Source organism: Struthio camelus, chromosome 1, assembly GCF_040807025.1.
Source record: "Struthio camelus isolate bStrCam1 chromosome 1, bStrCam1.hap1, whole genome shotgun sequence".
NCBI classification, from domain to species: Eukaryota; Metazoa; Chordata; class Aves; order Struthioniformes; family Struthionidae; genus Struthio; species Struthio camelus.
The window spans coordinates 111,660,283-111,685,472 of record NC_090942.1 but is presented as its reverse complement, the minus strand read 5'-3'; the positions used below and the strand labels follow the sequence as shown (position 1 = coordinate 111,685,472).

At 38.0% G+C, this 25,190-nt stretch overlaps 1 protein-coding gene across 4 annotated transcripts in view; it reads left to right on the top strand.

The window, feature by feature from the left end:
• ROBO2 (roundabout guidance receptor 2) overlaps nucleotides 1-25,190 on the top strand; it is a 1,122,084-nt gene that overhangs the window by 682,022 nt on the left and 414,872 nt on the right. For all 4 annotated transcript variants that reach the window (XM_068910773.1, XM_068910796.1, XM_068910762.1 and 1 more), the window contains one exon: nucleotides 23,788-24,114. In XM_068910773.1, coding sequence (XP_068766874.1) covers nucleotides 23,788-24,114 — 327 coding nt within the window. The remainder of the gene's footprint in view (nucleotides 1-23,787; nucleotides 24,115-25,190) is intronic.

Here is a 25,190-nt window from a genome sequence, read left to right as displayed (position 1 = left end):
TCCAGCATGTGCAGTTGTAAGTGTCTTGATGCAAAACTGTGGTAGCAGACTAGAGAGAATTCAAAGGTGATGACAAGAGTAGTGAGAACTTGGAAGAAGTTTTATGAGTAACTGAAAGAAAGTATGCTGGAGGAGGTAAAAGAATATCAGGCAGACTGTTATACTGCTGTGTGAGTTGTATATGCTACTTTCATTATTTTTCATGGTTCTTTATCTTCTCAGACAAGATACTTAAATTTTGAAGTTTATCTCTAATTTACAAAAAACATGATTGTAATGTTGCAACTATTTTAATTCAGCCTGGAAAGTTAAAATTGGAGGTTCTGAAGAAAATGAAACATGCGAAGGCATGGAAATGTATAGCTAAATGTAAAAATGAGGAGATGTCATTATCTACAAATGTCTCAGAAGCGTATCAGAATGTGATTCAATGGGCTGTAATGAACTGGAATCGTGCATGTGAAATTTCAGTGTTGTGTGCAGTGTGGAACCCTCTTTCTGACAAAGTAATTGAAAGTACATGCCATTTGAGTCATTTTGAAGTGGACTGAACAAAGCTAGATATCACCCTGTATTTTATGAGTGAAAATGCTTAATAGACGTTGAAGGAAAACACGCCGATTTCTGTAATCGTTCTCAACTAATTGCTTGTTATAAGCAGAGAAATTCGGTAGTTTTTATTATTTTAGGCACAAATATTTTAGTCTCTTTCTGCTGAGGACAATGTATGGTACCGTACTGTAATGACTGATAGGTTGATAGGCTCTGAGAAAGGTGAAGATCAGGAGAAAGGTTACTAAAAGCATGGAAAACAGGAAGAAGTTCATGAAGCATTGGTTAAGTTGGTTATGATTATTTTGGGAGAGAAGAGAAAGAGGGAAAGGACCCCCTCAACCCCTACCCCAAATGATGCTGGATAATTTTCTAACCACGAAAGACATCTGTGGCCTCACAAATTAAAATATGGTTAATCAAAGTGTGTACTTCAAGGTGTAACCTGATCCCTGCAGCTGTTTGTGAGGGAATTACTTTGCCCATGTGCACTTTTGTGTAGTTGCAGTGAGTCGTCTTTTCCACTCTCTTTAAACATGATGACAAACCTAGGATGGACCTAGGGTCTGATGTGATGTGGCAAATTGTACAGTGCTAGGATTTGGAGGTGATCTGCCTCCATTAAGTTGCCCAACATACTGTACTAATCGATATGCCCCTCACTCTGGGGAAAAATTGCATTCAGATCTAATTTGCTTTGTATATGTAGTTGAAAAGGTCTAATCAAGAACTTGATAATGGATGGTGGAAGAGGTTTGGAGGATGGCACAGAAAGGGTGGAGTTGGAGAAAAATATTTGAAGAATTCTTAAGAAATGCAATTTGCAACTAACATTAAATAAACTGAACTAAAAGAAGTTAATATTTTGGTGATACATGATTTGGATTTTTATTATATAACTGCAATTATAAGTAATATTTGCATGCTGTAGGGGTTTCAGTGTTTTTTACATCATTTCTCTCTGTTAGGTAACTACAATGATTTTTTTTTTAACCATTTAATTTGTGTAGCAAAAGAGATGATGTGAAATTAACATAAATGTGACACAATTTCAGAGGGATAATAGTGTGCAGTGTCACTGCAACACTGTAACCATGAGGTGAAAATCGTAGGTGATGCCCTTTCAATAGAGACCGTTTTTTCCCAATATAATTGGAATCTAATTAAAGAGATTTTTTTTTATCCTGCATGAATTTAAAAGAAAGAAAGAGAAAAAAAAAAAAAAAAGGTTCAGAACACATTCAGGAATGAAAGGACCGAGGGAGCTGCATGATTAATCTGAAGTAAAAGTAAAAAAGTCTTTCATTATTCATCCATTAATGACAGTTAAGAGCAAGCTGTAGTGTTTCGATAAATGAGAGATGTAAAATGCTAGTGTGAAGCAGCTCCCTTCCCCTCAAACTGGAACACAAGCCTCAACCGAGCTTCTCAATGAAAATGCTAATTCCACATGATTAATCCTTTCTTCTTTTCTGTCAACATGAATATTAAGTAACTTCCTCTCTAGTGTCACTGTTAACTTGTAGCTGGGTTTTGGTTTTTTTTTTTTTCCAGACATTTTTCTTTCCTCCAGAAATGTACAGCCTGACCTGAGCACTTAAAATGACCTTTTTGTGTCTGCCCCCTTGAACTATGGTTCTTTCCTTTCCCACTCTTACCATTCTGGGGGAGGGAGATGAAAGGCATGGGCAAGACATTCGTGGTAGTTACTGATACACTGGGCATAGGTTTTCATCAACTGATTTGCAAGTGGCAAGGAGGGTAGACTTAGGGATGCTTGCCCACATCCAGTGTGATGCTGATTTCACCTTCATTTAAGCCAGCATTATTGTTGGTGAAGTTAGTGAGTTAAATCAGCATTGGCATCTTTGGGCAAGGTAAGAAAATGGCTGTTTTTCTCTACGCATATTTGAGAGTGGTTATAATTGCCAATGTGTAAATAAGAATATTTCATTTTCATGTTTGTATGGTTTACAGTAAACACCTGTTTTGGGGTAATAGTTTAGACTTTCGGGTCTAGAAGGACACATTTTCAGTGTGAGGGAACGATGGATGTTTTATCTCCCTTCCATTTTGACTTTATCTGCGTAATAGCCATTACATGCTTCGAAGAGAAAGACAGACCCAGTGTGTTGGTTGTCATGTATACACAGGTATATTAGTCACTTGGAATTTGACTTTTAAATCAATTTTTATGGTGTTCACATTATTTTTTTCCAAATAGAGACTTGTAAATGAAAGTTTTCCTGTACTGATGATGTGCAGGTGACAAATGTTTCCTTTTTCATATGAAACAAGGCACTTAGAATTATGTCCCATCTTGAAAGGCTTCATCTCTTGTTACCTTGCATGAGTGTAAAGGTACAAGACCTTGTTTCTCAGTTCAGAATCTTTGATGTAGTTCTTCGTAGTGTGCTGAATAAATCGAAAGCACGGAGATAATTAAATCAATACAGGCATGCTTATTATAAAAACATTTAAAAGATGGCTGTGCACTGTGGATGGATTCTAGATAATAACTTGACCCTCCTTTTCCTTTATACTGTCCTCTGGTGACCTCAGCCACCTGCATACACTTTTGTTATGTTTCTCTCAGCTCAGTAAAGGATAGCACCAACTCTTTCTTTGGTTTAGAGAGGTGAGCTGATATGGCATTAATGCTACGTGGTTTCTTTAAGGCCTGTTAATGGCTAGGTAGGTATGCTGCCCCTCTTCTCTTTGAGAAAGTGGTATACCTGCAGTATCTCCTAGTGCAGCTGGGCTAGCTGGAGTATAGTCATGTCAGTTCTGGGAAGAGTGGAAGTCTCTTACAGTATGGCGTACGTCACCAGTCTTGCGATCTGCATTTTTTTCCCCCAAACACAAACTGTTTAATTTTCACACATGGAATGGAAGTTAGGTAGGCTTGTTACAGTTTTCAGATAGATCAGACGCTTAAGTTTTGAAGATAAGCTGCAGTTGGTCATCTGAAAGAACAAAAATTTGTTGTTCTCACTGGTTGTAGAAAGTAGATTCATTTCCTGTGAGACAGGGTGGGTAAAATTAAGTGTCTAATCTAAGAGTATCAATTAGGTTCCTTCTGTAATCATTGGAGAGACTTACACTAATAGTTCATCCTACTTTTACTGAATTTAAAAACTATGCTGGGATAGTGTGAATCCCTTTGGAAATGAATTCTCTCTGCACTGACTATCAAAGAAACCTATATATGTAGGTGAGACATCTGAACTAAGATCTCCACTTAAGAGCCCAATTTAGGAGGAAGGGCTATTCAAGGAGGAATATGTTTAGGAATATACTTTTATCCTTATGTCCTTATACTTAGGAAATATTTAGTAATACACTTTTATTGAATCCTTAGGTCATCATATTAGAATTAAACGTGTTCCTGCGCTCATCTATTCGCTGATAAATACAAGTCATGAGTAAGCATGCAGTCATGTGCTTTCCACTGTTTGGGGCTAAATGAGTAATGGGAAAAAATGCTGTTGCTATGTTCGGCTGAGAGTTTACACGTGCCTTTTATTATGAAATTAAATTTTGCCGCATAAAATCTGGATGGAACTATTGCAGTTTACACAGATAAGCAGTGATATTTAGTGCAGAGTCATTTGTGCACAGACTGACTTGAGGATTGTGTTAGATTGCACAAATTACCTCCTTTTTGGAAATATTCTCATAGTACTATGTTTTCTCCTATCTCCTAGGTTTTTATTTATTACTGTGTCATTTGAAATATGTCTTTCAAGCAAATGATGTTCGTATTCATCTCTATGTAAAAGCATATAGTATGATAGCATGGTATGAAATGTGTTTAGAAGCTGCTGAGAAATGGAGGAGGATATTGCTGGTCAATAAGCAGGGGTTGTGTACCTCTGTTTAAGAGCCAAGTTTCCATTTTGCTTCAGTGTAAACTAAACTTATAAACTGAAGTCTCTTTTAACCTCTGTTTAGGGCATTTACACTCTAAGTTGATCAAAGATGATGTTGATTATGGGGAGAAATCTGTTGTACTTTTTTCATGGTTTTCTTCCCTTGTCTCATGCTGTTATCTGAGAGGCAAGCATGGGTTAGGACCTCTTGCGTAGACTGCACAGTATAGTGTGATCAGGACAGAGTCTCCAGAGGTGTCCCATTTGTTAGTTAAAAGAGACAAGTGGAGTCTGCAAAGGCTTTTATATTCAGTGGAACTGTCCTGAGGTAAATTTTTGAGACTTTTCAGCATATGTGTTTGTATTTTTTTTATAAAAATACAAATACGTTTATAGGGATATACAGTGATATACTCTGTACTGTTTTCTCAAGTTCTTGGACTCTCCTTTGTATGGAGAGACCTGTCAGGATATTTCTAAGTAAATATATGGTATGAAGTTAGTTATTCTTGTTTGTCTTTCTCCCAAATGTGATATGGCGTCTTTATTTATAAAACTCCATTAATTAAAATGTATTTTAAGTTCAAGAACTGTAAATATTGATATACAGTCATTGCATTGTGTTTTTTTTTTTAATCTGATGAATAAAACTGAAATGCCCTTATTAAAGGTCTTGGCTCAGTATTGCTCTTTTGCATCAATTTTAATAAATAAAAACAGGATTTCTTTTTTTCGTGTCCTTCTTGCATGGTCCCCACTGCTGCTAATCTCTCATTTCAAGCCCAATTTGGAAAACTGTTAAATACATTACATCTATCCCCATCTTGTTTTTTTTTTCTGATGATTCTGTCACTCTCTGCCAGATTTCTGCTGACTGGTTCTGGATTGTGGCACTGGAAATGCTCACAGCTGATGATGATGTGGATGTTTCCTGACTGGCATTTAGCAATGATGCTGTGTGTGCTGCTGAGGAGTGGCAGGCCGAACAGGGAAGCAAGAGGTTAGATATTCCAGTGTGACAAAACAACATGGTTAAAGCGTGCAGTAGATGAGAACTAGGATTTTCACTGGCAATGGGGACAGTTAAGTATAATTCTGCTGTACACAATATATTGCATCCTTCTAGCTGGAAAAAAATAGCAAGCTCACTTAGATATTTATGTGTCTGTGAAGTTGAACGATTGGGTGAAGGCTGTAAATAAAGCATTACAATAGACGGCAATAAACTGATTTAAAGAAGGGCATCGGTTGGTTTGCCACAAGGATCTTTTTATTTGGGCTGTGTCTTGTTTAACATCTTCGTTAATAATCTGAATGAGTGGGTAAACTGCATGCTAATTAAATTCACAGATGATACTAAGCGGGGAGGTGTTGCAAACATAGGGTGACCAGATTTTCTAAGTGAAAATCTGGACCACCTGTCATGGCAGGCACACAGAGAGGAAGGTTTGTAGCCGGGCTGAGGGAGAGGGTGTGCACAGAAGGACTTGACAGCTTGTGGGAGGGAAAGAAAGATGGCCCTCTCCACCCCCTCCTTAACCAAGCACACCCTCTCCTTCTCAGCACCCTGTGGCTTGCATCCACAGTATTTACACTGTTTGCTATCCTCTGGTCGTGATAAATTTACTAGTACCTATTAGCTTGGGGGAAAAAAAATTCTTAGTCAGGGGTAGATGTGAAAGATTGAGAGGAGGGGAGGAAACAGTAGCCAACTCCATAAGAAGCCCATCTCCCAGCTACCAGAAATACGGATGACACAAGTGTTTCTCTAAGAGGAAGACCGGAGGCTGAACCTCCCATGTTAGTCTGATTTATATTCTTCTGACAAATGTGAAGCTATATATTTTATACAGAAGCTGTAATGGTGAAAGGGCAGTCACTCCTCTCACTCTGTGAATGTAGAGGCTATTGTTTAATAGTTGATCTTACATAAATGGTTGGGGGCCAACCAGGAATGTAGTACATGGCGCAATGTGCTGAGTAAGTGACAGGTACAAGTTCCGCCTTCTACTTCCTCTCCCTGCTTATGTGGTGTAGAGATGCTACGTGTATGCGTGTGTCCGTCCCAGCCTGTTTTTCTGTGCTTCCCATGTTTAAATGCCTGTTGTGGTACTTATGTTTCCCAAGCAATGTTTAATACGCGTTTAATATTTTCACTGCTGTCCTCCCAGGATTCTGATTTATAGATCTGAAAGTACTTACTCTGTCGTATTAGCTTTGGCGGTCAATGATCATGGGAACATTTGAATAACAATATATACTTTTCAGTGAAACTGCCTTCGACTTTATGGAGATTACATGGCATTGATCAAGGGGAAAGATGAAAGTTTTAGTCTTAATGAGGCAACCAGTTTTGAAAGAGAGGTACTACTCTTTCTATCTCTAGCTTCAGAATTTTTGACAGTGCTTGGCTAAGAAGGTTAGCTTCATTCTTGATTCTTTTTTTCCTGCCTGCTAATGATGTATTGGATAGTTACTCTCTTGGGAACAGTTTTGGGGAAACCTGAAGAGCTACAAATTTCCTTAGTCACAAAGTCTGGCTGTATTTGCGTATGTGGTTATGGCTATCTAAAAGTTACTTCGTTTGAGAGAGAGAGAGAGATAGAGAGAGAGAAAATTACTGAAGTTTTTTGAGACTGGCAAAGCTATGTGCTTTCTAGTTTTCTCAGTATCATGCATTTTTCTTGGAATTTTGTTTGGACAGCCCCCTTGCCCTCTGTAAGTACAGTGGCAGCAAGGCAGAAAATCCTGCAGTCCAATATTATGCAAAGATTTTTATGTGTTTAGCTGTAATCCAGTTCCGTGTTTGTTACCACATGCAATAGATGATTCAAAGTGCACTGGCCACTTGACAAATGATGAGCATGTTACGCTGCCTTCCTGAAGCTTTTTCCCCTTGGCTTTTGTTTGGTAGGCATCTTTCCCTGGCAGTGTTATGCAAATTAACCAATTAATGACAGACAAAATGGCCTTCCTGCATCGCCATGTTTGTAATAAGAAGGGCAATGCTGTAAGTCACGTACCTATTCAGCGTGCTCTGTAGGCCACTGCGAGGGCATGATTAGCCTGACTGTGGAAGACAATTGCGGAGGCATCTGCTCGGTTAATTTTGAGAGAAAATTTACCAGATGGAGGCTGAAGATTTAAGTGATTAGAAGGTAGTAGATTGGAATACAAATTGGATTAAAAGAAATTAGATTGATATAAATCGAATTGAGTCACAACAGTTTGTGTTGTTTGTACCAAGGGGCAGTGGATTATGGGAGAAGCAGATGCTCCAATGAGATAGGAATTAATGTGGCTTTGACGGTCCATCTGGGAAGGCCTGAATATCGAGTACATCCCTAATCTCTCTCTCCATTTATCAATGCCATAATGTTAATTAGTACTTCATTCATTAAGTTACTTACAGAGGGAAAAATCTCACCCCTACCCCCTCTCTGCCTGAGGATTTGTTATTGTGCCAGGGAATGGAAATCTCTCTTTAGCCGAGCTAGTTACAGTTGACTGTTACACGAGACCTGTGTCATTTTCCTCAAGCTTGTGGCTGCTAATGGCATAAATGAAATTTATTGGGCTTTGTTTTGCAATAAATTTCTCTTCATAAATCCAGCAGCATAGTTATTTCAAGTCCTATCTTGATCACTAAAGCACGTCAGTTCCTAGCTACTAGTAATAAGCCTCCTTCTCACGGCTTTAATAAGGTACTGTATATTTTCTGCTTTATGTGGCTGAGTAACATTTTGTTTTATGGCCAAGATACGGCTATGACATTAATGGTGAGAGGCGATCTTTGAAAGGAAAAATAAGAAGGGGATGGGTGGATGGGGTTTAAGATCTCTGTTGGAAAAAGTTGTGTAGTGTGGAAGAAGAGTGCTGTACCTGAAACATCTGGTGTTGAACTGGCTTGTCGTCAGGTCTGCAGAACTGACTGATGACAGTACTCTTGGCCTTTTGAATGCGTTTCCTCTGTCTAGGCTGTAATCTAGAAGATGAATGTTGCTTAACTCTGAAAAGCAACATGAAATCATAACTGAGTTTTTTAGTTAGATGGGGAGGGCATTTAACAAACATACCAGGATTGTGAAGGTATTGAGTGTAATTCTTTTCTGTATATTCTTTCCTATATATTCTGGATATGAAAACACGATAATAAAATAGCTTTTTTAGTAAAAATACGAAACAGTTGTCTTTTTCATATATGTGGTGCACTAAGATTGTACTCAGGCATTCACATACAGTGCAAACGTTGGCAAATGCAGAGCTTCATGCTAGCGTGTTTGTGGTGCGAGCCTTAAACTTGTCTTTCTGTTTTTCCATAAATATTTGATGGGCTGTCTTAAACCACAGGGAAGCTTTGATCCTCTTTCACCTAGAAAGCTAGCTGCAGCTGCATCTGGAGTCCTTTAGTTAATGAAAAAACAATTAGGTATAAAAGCATGTTGCTGTTTTACTAGTTGCACCTAAAAAGTCAGAGAACTCTACAAGAATATCTTGAGTCTTACACATCTACTCTGGAGGAAGTGGATTCACTGCAAGATAGTTTTGTGGAAGAAAAGAATCTTTTATTGTATCTGAGTTTTTAATCTGTTGTATTAAATTACTAGGGTGTGGGTGTATAGGTATGTATATATACACTCATCTTTTTGTATACTTTATATATGAATAATATGTGTATGCAAGTATACATATATATTTGAACACCGTAATCTATTTTACAGAGAAATACTACTGAGTGTAAAACAAACAAACAAAAAAAAACTCTAAAGTATACTATAAAATATAAAATAACTCCCTCTCTAAAACTTTAGTGTAACACTCCATGCCTGATTACATGACCAACTTTCTTTTAAGTGCAATATTGTGAAATGTACCCATTTTTTTGGGGGAGAAATTTTCTTTCATTAGTTTGTCCAGACAGGACAAGGAGGAAAAGTCAATTAATGGTTACAACCTGAGATGGTACCCTCTGCTTTCTCTGTTTTTTTTTTTCTTCTTTATTTCTGGTACTGCTACTTTTACACTTATTTCATGAATTTATTTGCTGACAGTAACCAATGCGAGAACGGCCTGGGAGTTGCTTTTGCTCGTTTCACGTGCTGTGAGGCCGGCCCCTCTCAGTCCTGTGCCCTTGCCTGGCGCTGTTCACCCTGGGACACGGCGGATTAAATAAATCACACCTTACGAAGAAACTTTTAGAGAAAGTTCTGTTGCAGCCATTCCCTCGCTGTCCCATGGCCTTGAAGGCCGTTGTTTATCGGCGGCATGTGCTGCTGTAGTAGAATCCGTGGCAGTTTCTGAGGACGGGCTGGACTCGCTGACCTAGAAGCGTATGTTGTTTTGACTGTTTCAAGGGATCACCCTTTTGTTAACGTATCAAAGGTGAAATAATGCTGCAGAAAGATGCTGTGAAATGCTTATGCATTGAAAGGCAAGGTTATACCTAGCTGGGACTGTCCTTAACAACAGTAGAGTTATGCATGTGTGGCTGAGTGAGAATTTGGCTTAGTGCATCCGTTAAAAAAGCCCGAGTGAGCCACTGGACCAGTGCCTTCAATTTGCAGTACTAAGAGAGAGATTTCTGCTGTGTGCCAGCTTAAAGTGTTAATAAGTGAAACAGGAGAGCTAAGAAGAAAATCGGTAAGGACTATTTAAACAAGATCCAAGAGTTGGCAAAGGGACTGGGAGTGTTTGTGCTCTGTCACCAGGCCCAAGGGTGTTATATTCAGTCCTGGCTGCAGAAGCTGCATGACTCCAGTCTGTGACCTGGTAGGACAGATAACTGGATTGCTTCTGGATGTGAGGAGGGAAAGGAAAAAAGATTCACCCTGTTGACTTGATGAGCTGTTTTTGATATCGGAAAAAGAAGTATGCCATCTGATTAGCTGCAGGTATAACTGTAGCAAGGTAGAAAGGTGACAAATTGAAATACAAGATGAGGTATGTAAGCTGTTTGTAAAGCGTATGTAGAGAGCTGAAAGGAAGGAAAGGGCACAACTTTAGGAAGCTTATTTTCAGCATCCAGTGTCCAGAGATTTCTTAAGCTAAGAGAATTAATGGGAATCAGATTTCTTCAGGTGAACTGAGTTGTGCTCTAAACATATAGAGAGAAATTGAAGGTGAGATAACAAGATTTTTACGCACAAACAAATCTTTTGTAAATCATGTGTTGAATTACTAATTATTAAAGTGATGAGATTCCCTTCTAGTCAGAAAAGGAGCTGATGACATTTTCTCATATAAGTGCAATAACCATTAAAAGTTCTTGGCATTTAGGTGATCAAACCATGCAGTACACAAAAGATGGCCTTTACGGTAAACTTTTTTATAACTTCTAAATATGTATATGTATTTATATATATATATATATATATATATATATATATATATATATATATAGACAAAGGCATTTGGAAATCGTAAAGGCCATGAAGTGCTAGTTGTTTTTTCTTTTTTTTTTTAATTCGGAACATCTGAATGAGTCACTAAAATGCATACTAGCAAGAAGTGATGTGAAGGACAGCATTTGCAGATGTCCTAGAAGTTTTGCATTGCCTGTGCTTGTTCACCTAACTGTCTAGTGTGACACAAATAGCAGAGATGTAGTTATGAGGAAGTTTATACTGATTCTAGAAATCTTCTGCTCTTAAGTATTGCAAAGTAGTACTTCAATATGGGGATAGAAAAAAAAAAGAATAGAAGCTCTTCTGACTGAGCTTGAACTATATTTTCACCCTCAGATTTTGGAGAAAAACTTTTCCATACCTAACTGAAACTTACAAAGAGAAACTATTTAACAGATGGTCGGGTTTCTCAACCTACAGATTATGGTGAGCTTTTGACATCTGGTCATACTATTTTCAGTTTTATTTTCAGTATTGCTGCTGAATAAATATTGATTGTCTGATGGTTGTTTACATCTTTACAAATGGTTGTTTTTATGGGATGTTTGGGTCAAGTTTTACGTAAGGTATGTAAACCTTATGTAAATCTGTCTACTTTGAATTCCTTACATATCTACCATTGGTGCAGCTGAGAGGAACAAGGATGGGAGCCTTTGTTGGCAGTGTCCCCAGAGGACATGGTGGCTGCAGGGAATGAGTTACAATGCCAAAGTTAAATGCCTGGAATGATCACAGTGGGAATCCCCCACCTTCCCCATAATACTTATTTCAAGACTGTTTCAGCTGGGTGAAATTATGTTGATTTCCTTAACTGTTGTCTGGTGTCCTCATTGGCTTGTAATGCTTGGGGAGTCATAGATCTTATTTCCATGCTATGCAAAATATGTTAATTGTTTACATCTGTTGACTTAAGTGGTTTTTTTCCAAAGTTGGGCTATGTGAGGATGGCTTGGTTGAAATCTGAGTGGGCCAAACTGTATTACTTCCAATCTACAAAACTTGTGTTACCTTAAATACAGTGGGGTATGTTTGTCATTTGCCTGCTTTAGGGTTTTTTGTTTAGCTGCGAGCTAGCCTAGCTTTTTTGTTTTCAAGTGTTAGGGTATGAAAGTGTGTTAACAACCCTAGAGGGTTTTGCAAGTGTGAGGATGAAGGAAGAGACCAGAAAGTAGAGTTTTCTTGGCTGAAGTAGCTGTTATATATTGTCTCCTTTAAAGGTTAGTGTGTCAGAATTGTCAAGCTTACCTAAATAAGCTGTTAGAATTTGTTTTATGTGTGTTTGTGGAGAGACGATCAGTTCCTAGTTAGAACTAAAATATAGATGATAAGCTTCACTGTTGCTTCTAATGCTGTGATACTGTAAAAATTAGATTTGTGTGTGACAACATTTAAGTACCTTCATGTTAAAGATCATATCAATTTGATTAAAAGTTTTTGCAGAGATTTTTTGGAGAGGTGTTCGGTCTTTAGTTCGAGAATTGTCTCCTTAGAAATTTTTGAAGTTGTTAACAGCTTCATTGCTTGTGAAGTTACTTTACTTTCACTGATTTTTGGCTATAGTATCCTAATCTGATGCTGACCTAATTGGCTTATAGCTCTTGAAGGGATCTGGGCTCAATTGTTGTTTGAGAGTTTCTTTTAAAAGCTGTTGCTTTAGTTTAATATGTGTTTTTGGTTAATGTTAAAATTAACATGTTTTAATGTTTACTCATTTAAACAAACAAATTAATTTTGAATAACATGTCTATGATGGTCATTATCATGCACTGGTAGAAAGCCTTAGGCTTTGGAGAACCTGTGGTAATCAGTCCTTCTACCTAAAAGGATAAAATGTACTCAATTAGCCATTAGTTCTTACAATGGTATAGAGGAAGGTTAAAAGCTTCCCTTTGCCTATCTGATAAGAAGCCATTGTTAGTTCCCCAGTGCAATGGTAATATATTAGTTCTTTAATAAAGAAGTTATTGTGATGGCTATAAACAGTGTGGGTTGGTTTCCTTTCCATTCTTGACCTGAAAAAGAGCAAGACGCTGTTTAATAGAGTCAGGTTTATACGTGGGCTTGGCCTTGCTAAATTCCAGAGTGGTTCTGAGACTCCCTAGGGAAGAGCTGTTGTGCTTGAGCTCTAATGCATGAAAAGAGGGAGAAAACTCTTGCTGTCTGTTTAATGCTTTTGTTCTGTCAGTGTGTACACTTGCATGTGTATACGTCATAGCATGACTTAGACTGGAAAGGACCTCTGGAGGTCATCTGAGGGGTGTGTGTGTATATGGCGTGTGTCTAAACACAGCATGTACACACAAAGGCATATTCACACACGCCTTTTCATAGGTGGAAACGTTCCTCTTCTCTCCCTGTTATTTTCATTTTTGAAGTGATTTTTATCATCTCATTGTTTAGAGCCAGTGAACATTCATGAAAAGGGTACTTGAAGTGAAATGGTTAATTTAATTTCCAAAACCAAAGTGATGGGGCTTATTTGAGGCAGAAAAACTTTTAAGAGTTGTTTTTTTTTTTTTAAATTAAGTAAATAATTTTCTATTATATGCTTTCAGACAGCCTTCCTTTGGTGGATATTCTACTTCTCAGCCAGACTCTAAACCAGACTACTTTGCAGTAAACAAAATGATTTAACTTTCTAATTGTAGCAGCGACTTGTATTTATAATGTCATTTTTCACCTGGGAAAAATGATCCATTTGCCTATGATTCTACGTAACAATTAGATATATCACGCGGTTACTCACTTCTGATTAACATTACAGGTGGGGAATCGTGCGTTGGCTCTCGCACCCCTAACACACCTTCAGCAGTGTTGCGGAATGCAACAATTTTTAAGGGAGTAATCAGACTCGGCAAAAGAGTATTAGGAAGCAAAGAGAACAGAGCATTGAGGTGTAAGCTGAAAGAATGTGACAACCCTATTTGCAGTCGGGCCAGTAGTAATATACTGAGCAAAGTGCTGTATGAAAAAGAAGGGAGATTGCTTTTACTGTTTCATACTAGGTGAGAAATGATCCATTGGCAAACCTCATAATCAAGATGCAGTTTACACTATTAAAAACTGATTCCCTAAACACACAGAACTGTTTTTCTGCTCAGTGCTGGCTATTCTCATTTTTGACCTGAAATGCAGATGAATTTTTCCTACGACTGAAGTATAGCACCTGTGTATTGGAGTATGAGGAAGAAAGATTTTGAAGAGACATCAGTTAGAATAAATTTCCTTTGACTCTACATAACAATTTTGGGATGTTTCGCTTCAGATCACTTCATACAGTGAATAGGGTGCTTCTACTGTGATATTGGATTATTGACCACATCTTAAAAAAACAAACAAACAAACAAAAAACCAAACAAAGTGTATGTTTGCAGCATTTTTCTTTACCATTGAGGTTGATTACACCTTGCTTAGCAAAGTCACAGTTTTATACAATAGAAACTTAATAAAATCAGCCCTGCAGTAAGACTTGGCCAGATATTTTTAACGACGGTTATTGATTTCCCTTGTCAGTGTTTCCTGCCCTCCCTTCTTGGCAGATATGCACTAGAGGAAAGGTGGCTTATCTGCAGATACATGTCTTGGGGAAGTTAGGATGTGCTGCTTAATGGATTAATTTTGCTCTAGGAAAAGCTTTCAGAGGACCTTGTCATAGCTGACACAGCTTACTCTGAACAAAAACCTTACCCAGGAACAGTCATACCATTGGAGTCTGTTCCTATCTGCCAAGTCTTGGGGGAGGGGGAAGAGATTGTGAAGTATAAATCTTAGAAATGTAATCTTTACCATGTCACTTTGCCCAGAGGAATGCATCTAGGATAATCAGTCTGATGCCAGTGCATCAGCCTGTACTCCAGTTGAGTTTTCTCATTATCTGGAATTTTTTGTACATTATCTTTTATTCAAACTAGGATGTGACTGACTGGATCTCTATTTGAGATCTCCGCTTGCTTTCAGTCAATTCTGTGGTTAAGAGGGTAGTGAAGGGAACGTACTTACAGCTGTTAGATATAATGAATAATGAGTGTGTCTGATAAGTACTTTCAAAGTAGAACAAGGTGTACAAAAGGGCAAAAAAAAAAAAAGAACGGTAGCTGTAACTGTCAACAGACTTAACTAAGTAGCTGCAAGAGCATCTTTCTTTCAGGCTAATGTTATCTCATACAGAGGTGCTGCAGTCTGTGTAAGGGGGGAACCCCCCCCCCCCAAAAAAAAAAAAAAACCTTACCATATGACAGATCCTATATTGTCAGGAAAGATTCTGCAGTTTATTGTAACTATATATGATGTCCTTAAAGCATATTACTCTTTCAATTGTGATTTTTTTTAATATATTAATTTCAATTTTTTTCATATTTAGTGCCATCAGAAGAAACAAAGCTTATAGGATAAAATAAGATTATTTGACATTAAAATATGTCTTTAGAGCAGTCCTCTAAGTGACATCAAATATATTCAGGCCTTTTTCTCCCCTTGTCTACTACTTTCTGTTGTTGGATACCTTTTCTGTTGCAGTTTTCCTGCTTCCTTTCCTGATAAAGAAGCTTTTTGCAGTGTCTGAGCAAGGACATGCATTGTTGGCACAGCTCTCATAGGGAATATATTCAAAATGCTATCAAACGCACAAAACAAGCTAATAATCTCTCAGAGACAATATTGATTGCTTTCAGTTGTAGCAGGCGTAGAGTTTTCCGGTGGCAGTATGACTTTTTTTGAGGTTTCTTTATTCTACTGCAGTTTTATAGTAAAGCATAAATTATGAACTATATCCTCAGTTGTCTTTCTATCTTCAGCCTTTCTGAACTAAATACGTAGTACTACTTTTAAACATGTCCATCAGAATTCTTGAATTGAGTATGTTTCAAATGTACCTAAACAATGGAATACGTTCAATCATATTTTTAAGTTCCTTTTGCTTAGTATATTTCTTCTTTCTTTTATTGTGGGTGTTTGGTATTTGTGCAGCAATAGATTGCTACTACTGTATTTTGTGGTTATATGCCAGGTGTGCTAGCAACAAAATGAGAAGAGTAAGGGGACAAAATGCTAGATGGCAGCTCCGTAGCAAGGATGATGTCTGGTATGCATAGTGCTAAATGGATGCTAGTTCTGTTATTAATAATCAAGCCTCAGCTTCCCATTAGCTTATTTTTAATTAAAGCACATTAAAGCTATCTCTTTGAAATGGTAAAGAAATCAAAATATTTGAGTCTTCAGAAAGGATTTAAAAGAAGGAGCAGTGGCCTTTAGAGGTTTGATTTAGGAAGCGCTTTTCTGTGCCTAGAAAGCCAGGCACATAGAAAGCTGGAAAAGAGAGATGTAGAGATAACAAAGAAATTATATATCAAATGCCTGGAATTGCTGGTGAAAAGTGGTAGTACAGGAAGAGATAAAGGCAGAAGGGATGAGTGATAATGCTGAGGAGGCTCATGAAGGCAATTCTGAGATCTGTCTTGTGAAATAACATCATGCAATATTAACGTTTAAACTGGCAAAATATTGTTTTTTCTTTTAAATTGCTCAGGGCTTATAATAAAACCACTGGCCTTTCTGGAGTGGATTCTGTGCCTTTCTAGTAACTGCTGTTGGCCCAGTAGCCATGAACGTTTTGGTAACTTACTTTAGAAATAAATGAGTATGCTGTAAGTTTAGTTTGTACTGTTACTTTTCCCGTGTGACAGACCATTGGCTTTGGAGCTGCTTATATAAAGAGCAGGCTTAGTAGATGAAATCAACTTTTGGTGTAAAGCTAATACAATTAAAACTGGAGGAGCATGAAGTGTAACATACGAAAAATGTTTTCCTTGAAACTTGTTAATGGTGGCATAGGAGAAGTAGAACGTGAATTGCCAAATACCTTTTTGTGTGAAGATAGAGGTATGTGCTTATGCCCCCACCCCCCCCACCCAACCTTATTCTCAGAATAAGGTGATTGTATAGTAGTTTTATGAAACTATAGTGAAAAAGCTTTATTGTTTTCTATGTAGGTAGAATATTAACTGGTTTAGTTTCCTTCTCTACTTGCTGTTGTGTTTCTATAGCAGGTCTAGTGCTCTGATTCTTGGATAAAAAAAATCTTGCATTCAATCAATTTTTAGGGTTATTTGGAGCTAGTAGCAATATAGCTAAATAGAAATACCATAGCATATTCTGTTCATGTGCTATCAGTGTAGCTGTAGCTCTGTGGTACACTGGGGTCTCTGAGGAAACTTATGTCGAAGCTGGAGCATCTTACAGCAAATCCACGAGGCTTGCTGCTAATCATAAGAAAGTCTAAATACATCAGAGCACTGATGGTATGAATCTTCTGGCCAAGATAAGTGAATCTTTTCTTGCACTTTTTAAAAGAGAAGTCTTGAAGGCATTTATCAGGGACTTTCTTGTCTGACAAGCCTGAAATAAAATCTAGCAAAATGCTGTTCTGGAATGCGTTTTTTTAAGCCATTAAAAGGGGGAAATTGAAGAGCACAGTGTCTTCAGGTGTGTAGAGTCTAATGTGCATTCCAGATTGTTTTTTCTACTTTCACCAATGTGGCTTATTTTTCCTTTCTTTCACTTCTTTGGTTAGGAAGTATGTAAGTACAAAAGTTCATATGGAAGGAAGCGGAGTAAAAGAACAGTGAACAGCAAATGTGTTTCAAAGCTAGTGCTGCATCTGTATGTCTGAGTAAGTAGAGCTTCCTTTTGCCTTTCTGTGGCAAGGCGTTTCCTCCCGCTGCTTCCTCTTACCTCCAGCACGGGGCTGGGCATCACATGTGCAGTGTCCTGACCTCTGCGGACATTAATAATGATGAATGCACAAGTAAATCACATAGAGGTAGATATGAATGCAAGCATGTTCATTACCTGTGAAGTGGTAGTTCATCACAAATCTATAAAGTCACCAGTTATTATTAAAGAACTACAGCATTTCCCATTACTCAACGTTTATCAGGTCAGCAGTTATCAATAGTTACCAGACTTTGGTTTCTGAAAATGAAGGCTATTCTTGTTAGAGTAGTAAAATGCTCTTCTGCAGTATCTTAGGAAATGCTCTCTTGCAGTATCTTAGAAAATGCATGTTGACTTAATAAATATTCACTTTTAAATGAAAATTACTCTACTCGCAGATAAATATGTAACAGAGACTAGTATTGGTGCTTAATTAAGGATTTAATGCAGGACTTTGTTCCGTATTTTAGTTTTCCTTCAGTAACTGTAGATGGTAACTTTATATTTGAGCATGTTAGGAGTTTCAGAAAGATTCTTCATGAACTGTAGCATGGATCACATTCTGCGTTTATCTACTGATATCTACCAGCAGAAGCAAAAATATAATAATAATAAAAGCTATACTTACTGATTTAATATTTTATTCTTTATTTACTCCAAGCAGTATTTGGAAACTGTATTTCAGGGAAACATTTCCATGAAAACGTTACCATTGGCTAAATGGCTTTGAATGTAATTTTAATGCCGTTAGTTCAAAAAACAATTTTTTTTTTTTAACTCAGCACTGGCTTGTAGATTAGAGGCGAGCAATAGCAGCGAGGGAGAAGGTGAACAGTAGCAAACAGTAAACAGTCAATGCTTACTTTATTGTTTATCTGGGGGAAAATAATGAAAATCTTTCAAAATGTGGTAAGGTGACAAATTAACATATCGGGAAAAGCAGTTCATTTATAGCATTCTATCAGTTGTCTTCTGCTGCTTGGCAGTAGTTCTGATTTGCCCACTGAGGACTATCAGACTTGTAAATTCCCCAGAAATATTGAATGCAAACCTTGACCGTTTTACATTTTCTAAGACCGGTAGCGTCCACTGGACTGTGGCAGTTTACAACGACTCACATCTGTCTCAAAGCAACATTTTCTGAAAGAATCTGAATTATTCCTACTAATATGTTTCTAATCAATAGATAATGGAAGCTTCCTTGCAGATGCTGCCTCCTTCCTTGAATTATCCCCTAAAAAAGCTGTTTGGGAGAGAGAATACAGAGTTATTTGGTAAAGCAGTATAAATAAATGTGGTGCTTTTAAGCTTTAGTATGGTCTCAGCAGAACCTTATCAGCAACCTCAACAGCATTAAGGCAGAATGATTCCCCCCCCCCCCCCCAAAAAAAAAAAAAAAGTATTGAACTAACCTCAAAATCAGAATAGATTGAGATTATTGTCATTGTGTAAGAATTTGAGTTAGATAAAGATGGATACATGTTCTTTTTGATCTGTGGTGAAGATATAAATATATTTACGTACTGGGCTTACAGCTGCTTACATACTAGTATGTGTGATCAGCAGCGTTCTAGCTGACACTGAGGTTGTGTTGAATGCTTTGTTTCTTTTTATTTCTTCTCTGTGCTTTTTTTTTTTTTTAATCGTCTGATAGCGTCGGGACAGAATGTCACTGTACCCAATTCTTTTATAATTTCCTTTGTTTCTTTTCCCCTTGTTTTTTGTATTAGTGTTAATGTAGACGTATCTGAAACTGCTGCAGCTTCTAGAAGTGTAGTAGCATCGCAAGTGTAGTAGCATCACAGGTTTTTTTTAGTTGTTTTTGTGTGAGATAATCCTTTTATGTGAGATAATCCTTTTAACTGTTGAATTGTGTTCAGAAACAAATTGTAAAGTACATAGTTTGTGGCAGAAGTTTGTATAAAACATGAGATTAAGAATTAAAGTTACTCCAGCATAAAAACGTAGAGAGGTAAGTTGAACAGAGATGGCTTATGTTCTGTCTTTTGTGCCGGGGATCTTGGCATATTTTATTTAATTTTTCAGTATAAGCAAGGAAATGTTAATTTTAAAAGGTAGGATGCTGTAATAGACTTGCAAATTATAGTAAAAAAATTAAGTATCCTGTGAAGTAGTAAGCAAAATGATTTTGGTGACGAGCCATGCCTGAAACTACTCTTTTGGAGGCACATAATAAGCAATCATCTGCAATACCTATGTGAACCTGAAGATGCGACAAGTGTAGCAGAGTACTCTCTGAGTATGTATTCAGAAAAATGTTAATGCTCTCCCTTTCTTAGGTACAGCTTCATGGCAGCTTTGAATTAGTTTTGATAATGCAGGACATTTTCCAAAGGTGTATTTTTGCCCAGCAGCATGTAACAGCTAATTTGAAGTCATTGCAGTCCATCATGACAATGACTACTTAGGGACTCTTAAATTCAGGGGTTATTCACATGCTGTATGCATGCACAAGATATTTGTGTATTGGGAATCCTTGAAGGAAAAATTATTGTGAAGGAAGCTGCATGGACTGTCCGGCATGCAACACAAACCACCGCCTTTAGTGAAACAATTTGTCACCTTAAACAGACTGTGCTTCCGTCTTACCCTCCAGTAAAAGAGAAAGAAGTCTGTTCAGTTTAGTTAGCTCATGAAGTTAATAATAATTCTGTTTCTTCTAAATCAGATTGTATTTTTGAGAGTATCTATGGGGAGGGAAAAGAAGAGCCAGCGTGGAAGAACTGAAACTCAACTAGGAAAACGCCATTTGGGGTGAATACTTCCAGGCATGTAGACAGTATCTCTTTCTGCCAGAAAAGAGGCAATGGAACTGAGTTTTTCGTTCTGTTTGTTGTTGTTTCTAAATCAGAGCGTCTTCCTGGAATAGCTGCTGGTGCTCAGCTCCGAAGTGGGGAGTCTGCTGTGCTCTGTGCCTGCTGAGTGGTGGTGTTTTTTCCATCTTTTAAATCCACATTGAAAGAAATAGCATTGAGTTATCTAGCGATAGCTGAAGGTATGTCCAGACAGCACAGGAATGTAGAGTACAAGCTTCCCCTCATAAGCCTAAACCTTCCTCCCTGCTGCCCACGACTCGACCCCTTCTTGAGCTCTCATTGCTTTAATTGGGGCGCAGCAGAGCGAGGTAAATATTAGTTTTGTGATAAACAGCAGTACTGAAGCAGAAGAGTTATTCCCTATGACCTGAAGAGAGGATTTGAATTGGGCCTTGTAAAGTGAAAGGTTTCATTCTTTCTAGAGGTAAGCTCTTTTCAAAGGATTGAATTAGGCCCGTAATTCTCTGTAAAATGTAGTTTTCTGATTTTTGGAGTGTTCTTAAGAGGTATTTGTGTATAGGAAAAATGCTTCATAGAAGGAATTGCCATTAAACTTTCATTTCATTTTGTTACAAATGTAACTTTCTGATACTATTTTATCAAAAGGTAATGGTATCTGTTACCCTTCTGTTACTTGAATAAGTTTCAGAAACAACTCAGCTTTGATGGTGTTCTTACTGGTGTTATTAGAAGCAATTTCTTAACATAAAATCAATATTTTTAAGAGTAAGAGTTGAAGTAAGTTGAACTTGTGTGGAGAGAGCATTATAGTCTCTAGTCAATGTTTTAAGTCTGCTTTTAGTCTCATATACTGTGAGTTTTTTTAATTTTAACAGCAATTTTAATCCTTTTCAGTGGTGTGTTTGAGATCATAGGCTAGCGATGCTTTTTAACTGCAGCTTCTCCAGCTAAATTTTAAGTGTACGTGTATATGAGGGTAAGGTGAGAATGAAATATGACTTTCTTTTCTAAATACACTCTGAGTATATTTGTGCTGAGATATAAATTGTTTGAGTTTTTAATGTACTGGCAGTACAGATTACGAGTACGTTTCCTATACTGGTAATAGAATCTAGTAGCCAAGGAAAGAACCATTTGGGCAGCAGTGGTATAATGCATTATATTTGTGGCAAGCCCTAGTTTAATGATCTGAGTGCTAGTAAAACAGAAGTCCAAAGGTGGATTCACTTTGTAAAATGGATCCTTACTTCTTTCCTCATAACTTCTGGAATAAATGAGGCATTGAGAATATTTTCAAATAAGTAAGGCACAGAACATTTTTGAAATATCGACGTTAAATCTCTTTTCTACTACCCAGCAAAATTACTAATCAGAAAATTGAGACATACATGTCTCACTAACCTGCAGAATGTGTTACACCTTCTTTAAATTATTTAAGAAGTACACTCCTATTGTACTAGAGCATCTGCTCTACTCAAAGGAATTTTTGGATCCCTGCCAGAAGGGATTTGTGCTAGCAGTTAGGAAAGTTGTTTTCATTTTTATGAGAAGCAGCGTCGTCGAGCCACAAACTATTGTGACCTGTTTGCCGCCGAGAAACTGATTAAAAATGCAATGGTGGACTATATCTGGATGGTTGAAGCTGAAGTCAGGAGTGCTGGACTTTGCATTTCTGTTGGGTAATGCTGTTCTTGCAATTACTCATCTCCGCAGTGTATCTGCTAATAGATGTAATGAGAAGCATAACATATGTGAAACAGTGATGAACTTTTTCACCAAAAGAATATTGCAATATGTGGGTAGTGCTGTGGTGCTACTACAGCTTTTCGTTCAAGAGCTCGGTGGAGATAGGGGATGCTGTAGCTTGTTCTGGTGAAACAGGTACAGGCTGTAAGGGAAGGTTGGCACTGGGACCCTCTTTCCCAGCACAGATCCCTTCCACATCCCCTACCTTTCCAGGGGTCCCAGATTCTTATAGGGTGTCCCCTCCTCTGGCACCTTTCTCCATTTCAAGACTTCAGTGGTGGTTTTTGGGGGATGTTTGAGGAGGGTGGAGGACAGGGTCCAGTTTCCAGTTCTGCTGCCTTGGAGTAGGGGAACTGAGTGGGGAGGAAATGCAGAAGGACAGAAGAATGGTGTGTCTAAGTGGCTGCACAGAATGGTACAGAGCAAGGCACAAAATTAGTATTGTTGAAACTTCAGTATTATCAACACCTAATAGTTCTGATGTTGTGAGAGCTTACCCATACCATATTGCTCATCAGTACTGTAAAATAATAATAAAAAAATTATTCTGGTGGGTAATGGAGAGGAGGTGTTGGGGGTGTATTATTTTGCAGTGATGGTGGGATTTATTTGTTAACTTATTTTTAGTACTGAAAAATTTACATGGGAAAAGTATATAACCACTTTATTTCCAAGGTATTCTGCAGTCAGACGGAGCCCCTGTGGTGCATTCAGGGACAATCCAAGCTTCCCACATCCCTATTGTGATGCATTACGTACAAATGTTGAAGCTGTCTAACTGTTAGTGACCATGTAGTCAGAGTCGTGATACTGTGTTGGTAGGAATCTAGGAATACTGCAGATGGGTTGGAAAGTGCATTTGTGGAGAAAAGATGATGAGTATTAAAAAGCAGAGTGAAGAAAATGAGGAATGCGAAAAGAAGAAGGGAAATGGACCTAGGATCTTTTCTCAGACATTTAAAGTCTCCAGTGCACTTCCAGGTGCACGCGTACATATATTGTATTTGTACATGTGTGTACATGCATGCAGTTAACTGGAAAGTGCAGTTGACGTGCATTATTGTACTAGAAATTTATAAAGAAGGGATAATTGTCAGGTTTCAGCGTATGCGTGTGTGTATATGAGGGTGGTTTGTTTTGCTTGTCATGTTCTTCCCCCTGTCCACCATTTACATACTTGAGCTGTTGGTGGAAGAGGGGTATAAAGCGTACATAAAAACTGTGAAGAAGTATTACCCAGTAGGTGGTAAGACACAGTCCTTTTGGAGATGTCCATCTTTTGAGTCTGGCAGATGGAAGGATGGAGGAGCAGCAGCTGTGAGTGGAATCTGGAAGGGGGCACAGGGATCTAGAGGCAAATGTAAATAGGAGGATTACTGGCTCAAAGAAAACATCTTGTCATGCATGCATGTGTGTGTAATAGATCCTCCTTTTAGTCCAGTCTGCATGTGGTGTGGATGTATTAATGCCTTGGTCAGAGGTGTATTTCTGTAGTCTGGACTCAGGCTTTTAACTTTCAAAGTCTCTTGACACAGTCTCTGTGATATCAGACCAAATGATAGATGCATCTACGTGCAGGTTTTTGGGTTTTATTTTTTCTTGGAAAACTTTTGCAGCATGAGCAGAGACTAACTTATGAGAACTGCTAATGAAGGGAAAGCAAAAATAAATTGCTCTGTTCTTCCCTCTCCTCTTTTTCTGTAGGATCTCGCCTTCGCCAGGAGGACTTCCCACCGCGGATCGTTGAGCATCCTTCAGATGTGATAGTGTCTAAAGGAGAGCCAACAACGCTGAACTGCAAAGCTGAGGGACGGCCAACCCCCACCATCGAGTGGTACAAGGATGGTGAGCGAGTGGAGACTGACAAAGACGATCCGCGCTCCCACCGCATGCTGCTGCCCAGCGGATCTCTGTTTTTCTTGCGCATTGTGCATGGACGCAGGAGTAAACCTGATGAAGGAAGTTATGTTTGCGTAGCAAGGAACTATCTTGGAGAAGCTGTGAGTCGCAATGCATCTCTGGAAGTGGCATGTGAGTAAACTTTTATATGTTTAGCACCATGTAAAACTTTATAGTTAGTGTGGTGTTGTCATCCAGCACTTGCATGCGGTCAGCAAGTTGGGAGATAATAAATGTAGATAAGTACAGTATTTTGTCATTAACTATCACTCTTAGTCAAGTAATTTCTACATGCATTTATTCAGTGGCAGTAACTGTACAGAATACATGATTTATACTGAAGTAGGGTTCTAGCCAGCGTGTAATGATGATTGACGCGAATATGGACAAAGGCTAATCTTCCTTTAAAGAATAATCTAATTTTTAAATTATGACTCAAGTTGGTTATACTGAAGCTAACATGGAAAAATAACTATCATTTAATATAAGGTGCAGTGTCTGTTTCTCTTTATCTAGTCATCTGTTACTTCAGCAGAAATGGCAGTTTCTTGGTGACTCATGTTCTGTGCTGCTGGAAACCTCAATACCTTCAGCGTGCTCCTCTGTCATAAACTTGATACAGGCCTCATTTATTATGTGAATGGCGTGTGAAATTATTGGCCGTTTCTCATATCGTCCAGAGCAGTCTTATTCTTTATCAATTCTCTCTGTCTTAACAGAGAAGTTGTCACGGCTCTTTCAGAGACCACCCAGCGTGCGTGCTCTGCTTCTAGTAGAGTTAGCAGAAACATTCATTTTATTCACATATGAAACAAACTCATCACGCATAAGATGCAACATTGTTGCATGTTATTCCTACTTAGTTTTATGGCTTAAAAAACCCTAATTTTTATCATTCAAAATCTCAGCAACGGATAGCTGTGTATCTTCATTTAAATGTATGTTTTAATAATTTTATAAATGCGATTCTCTTCTTGAACCTCAGTTTTCCCCACAGCGTTCTTCGTTTGGCAATAGCACTAAAACACATGTTTGACTTAAGTAGGGCTTCAGCGCAAACCTATATCACTTAGTTTACACTTTAGGAGGCATGTTGGTTCAGTTTCCTTAGGGAAAAAAATATCCCCCCAAAAGAAAGTTTACCACTGCAAGTCCACAGACTTCTATAGCTAATGTTATTTAATCTAGAAATTTCAGTATGAAATATT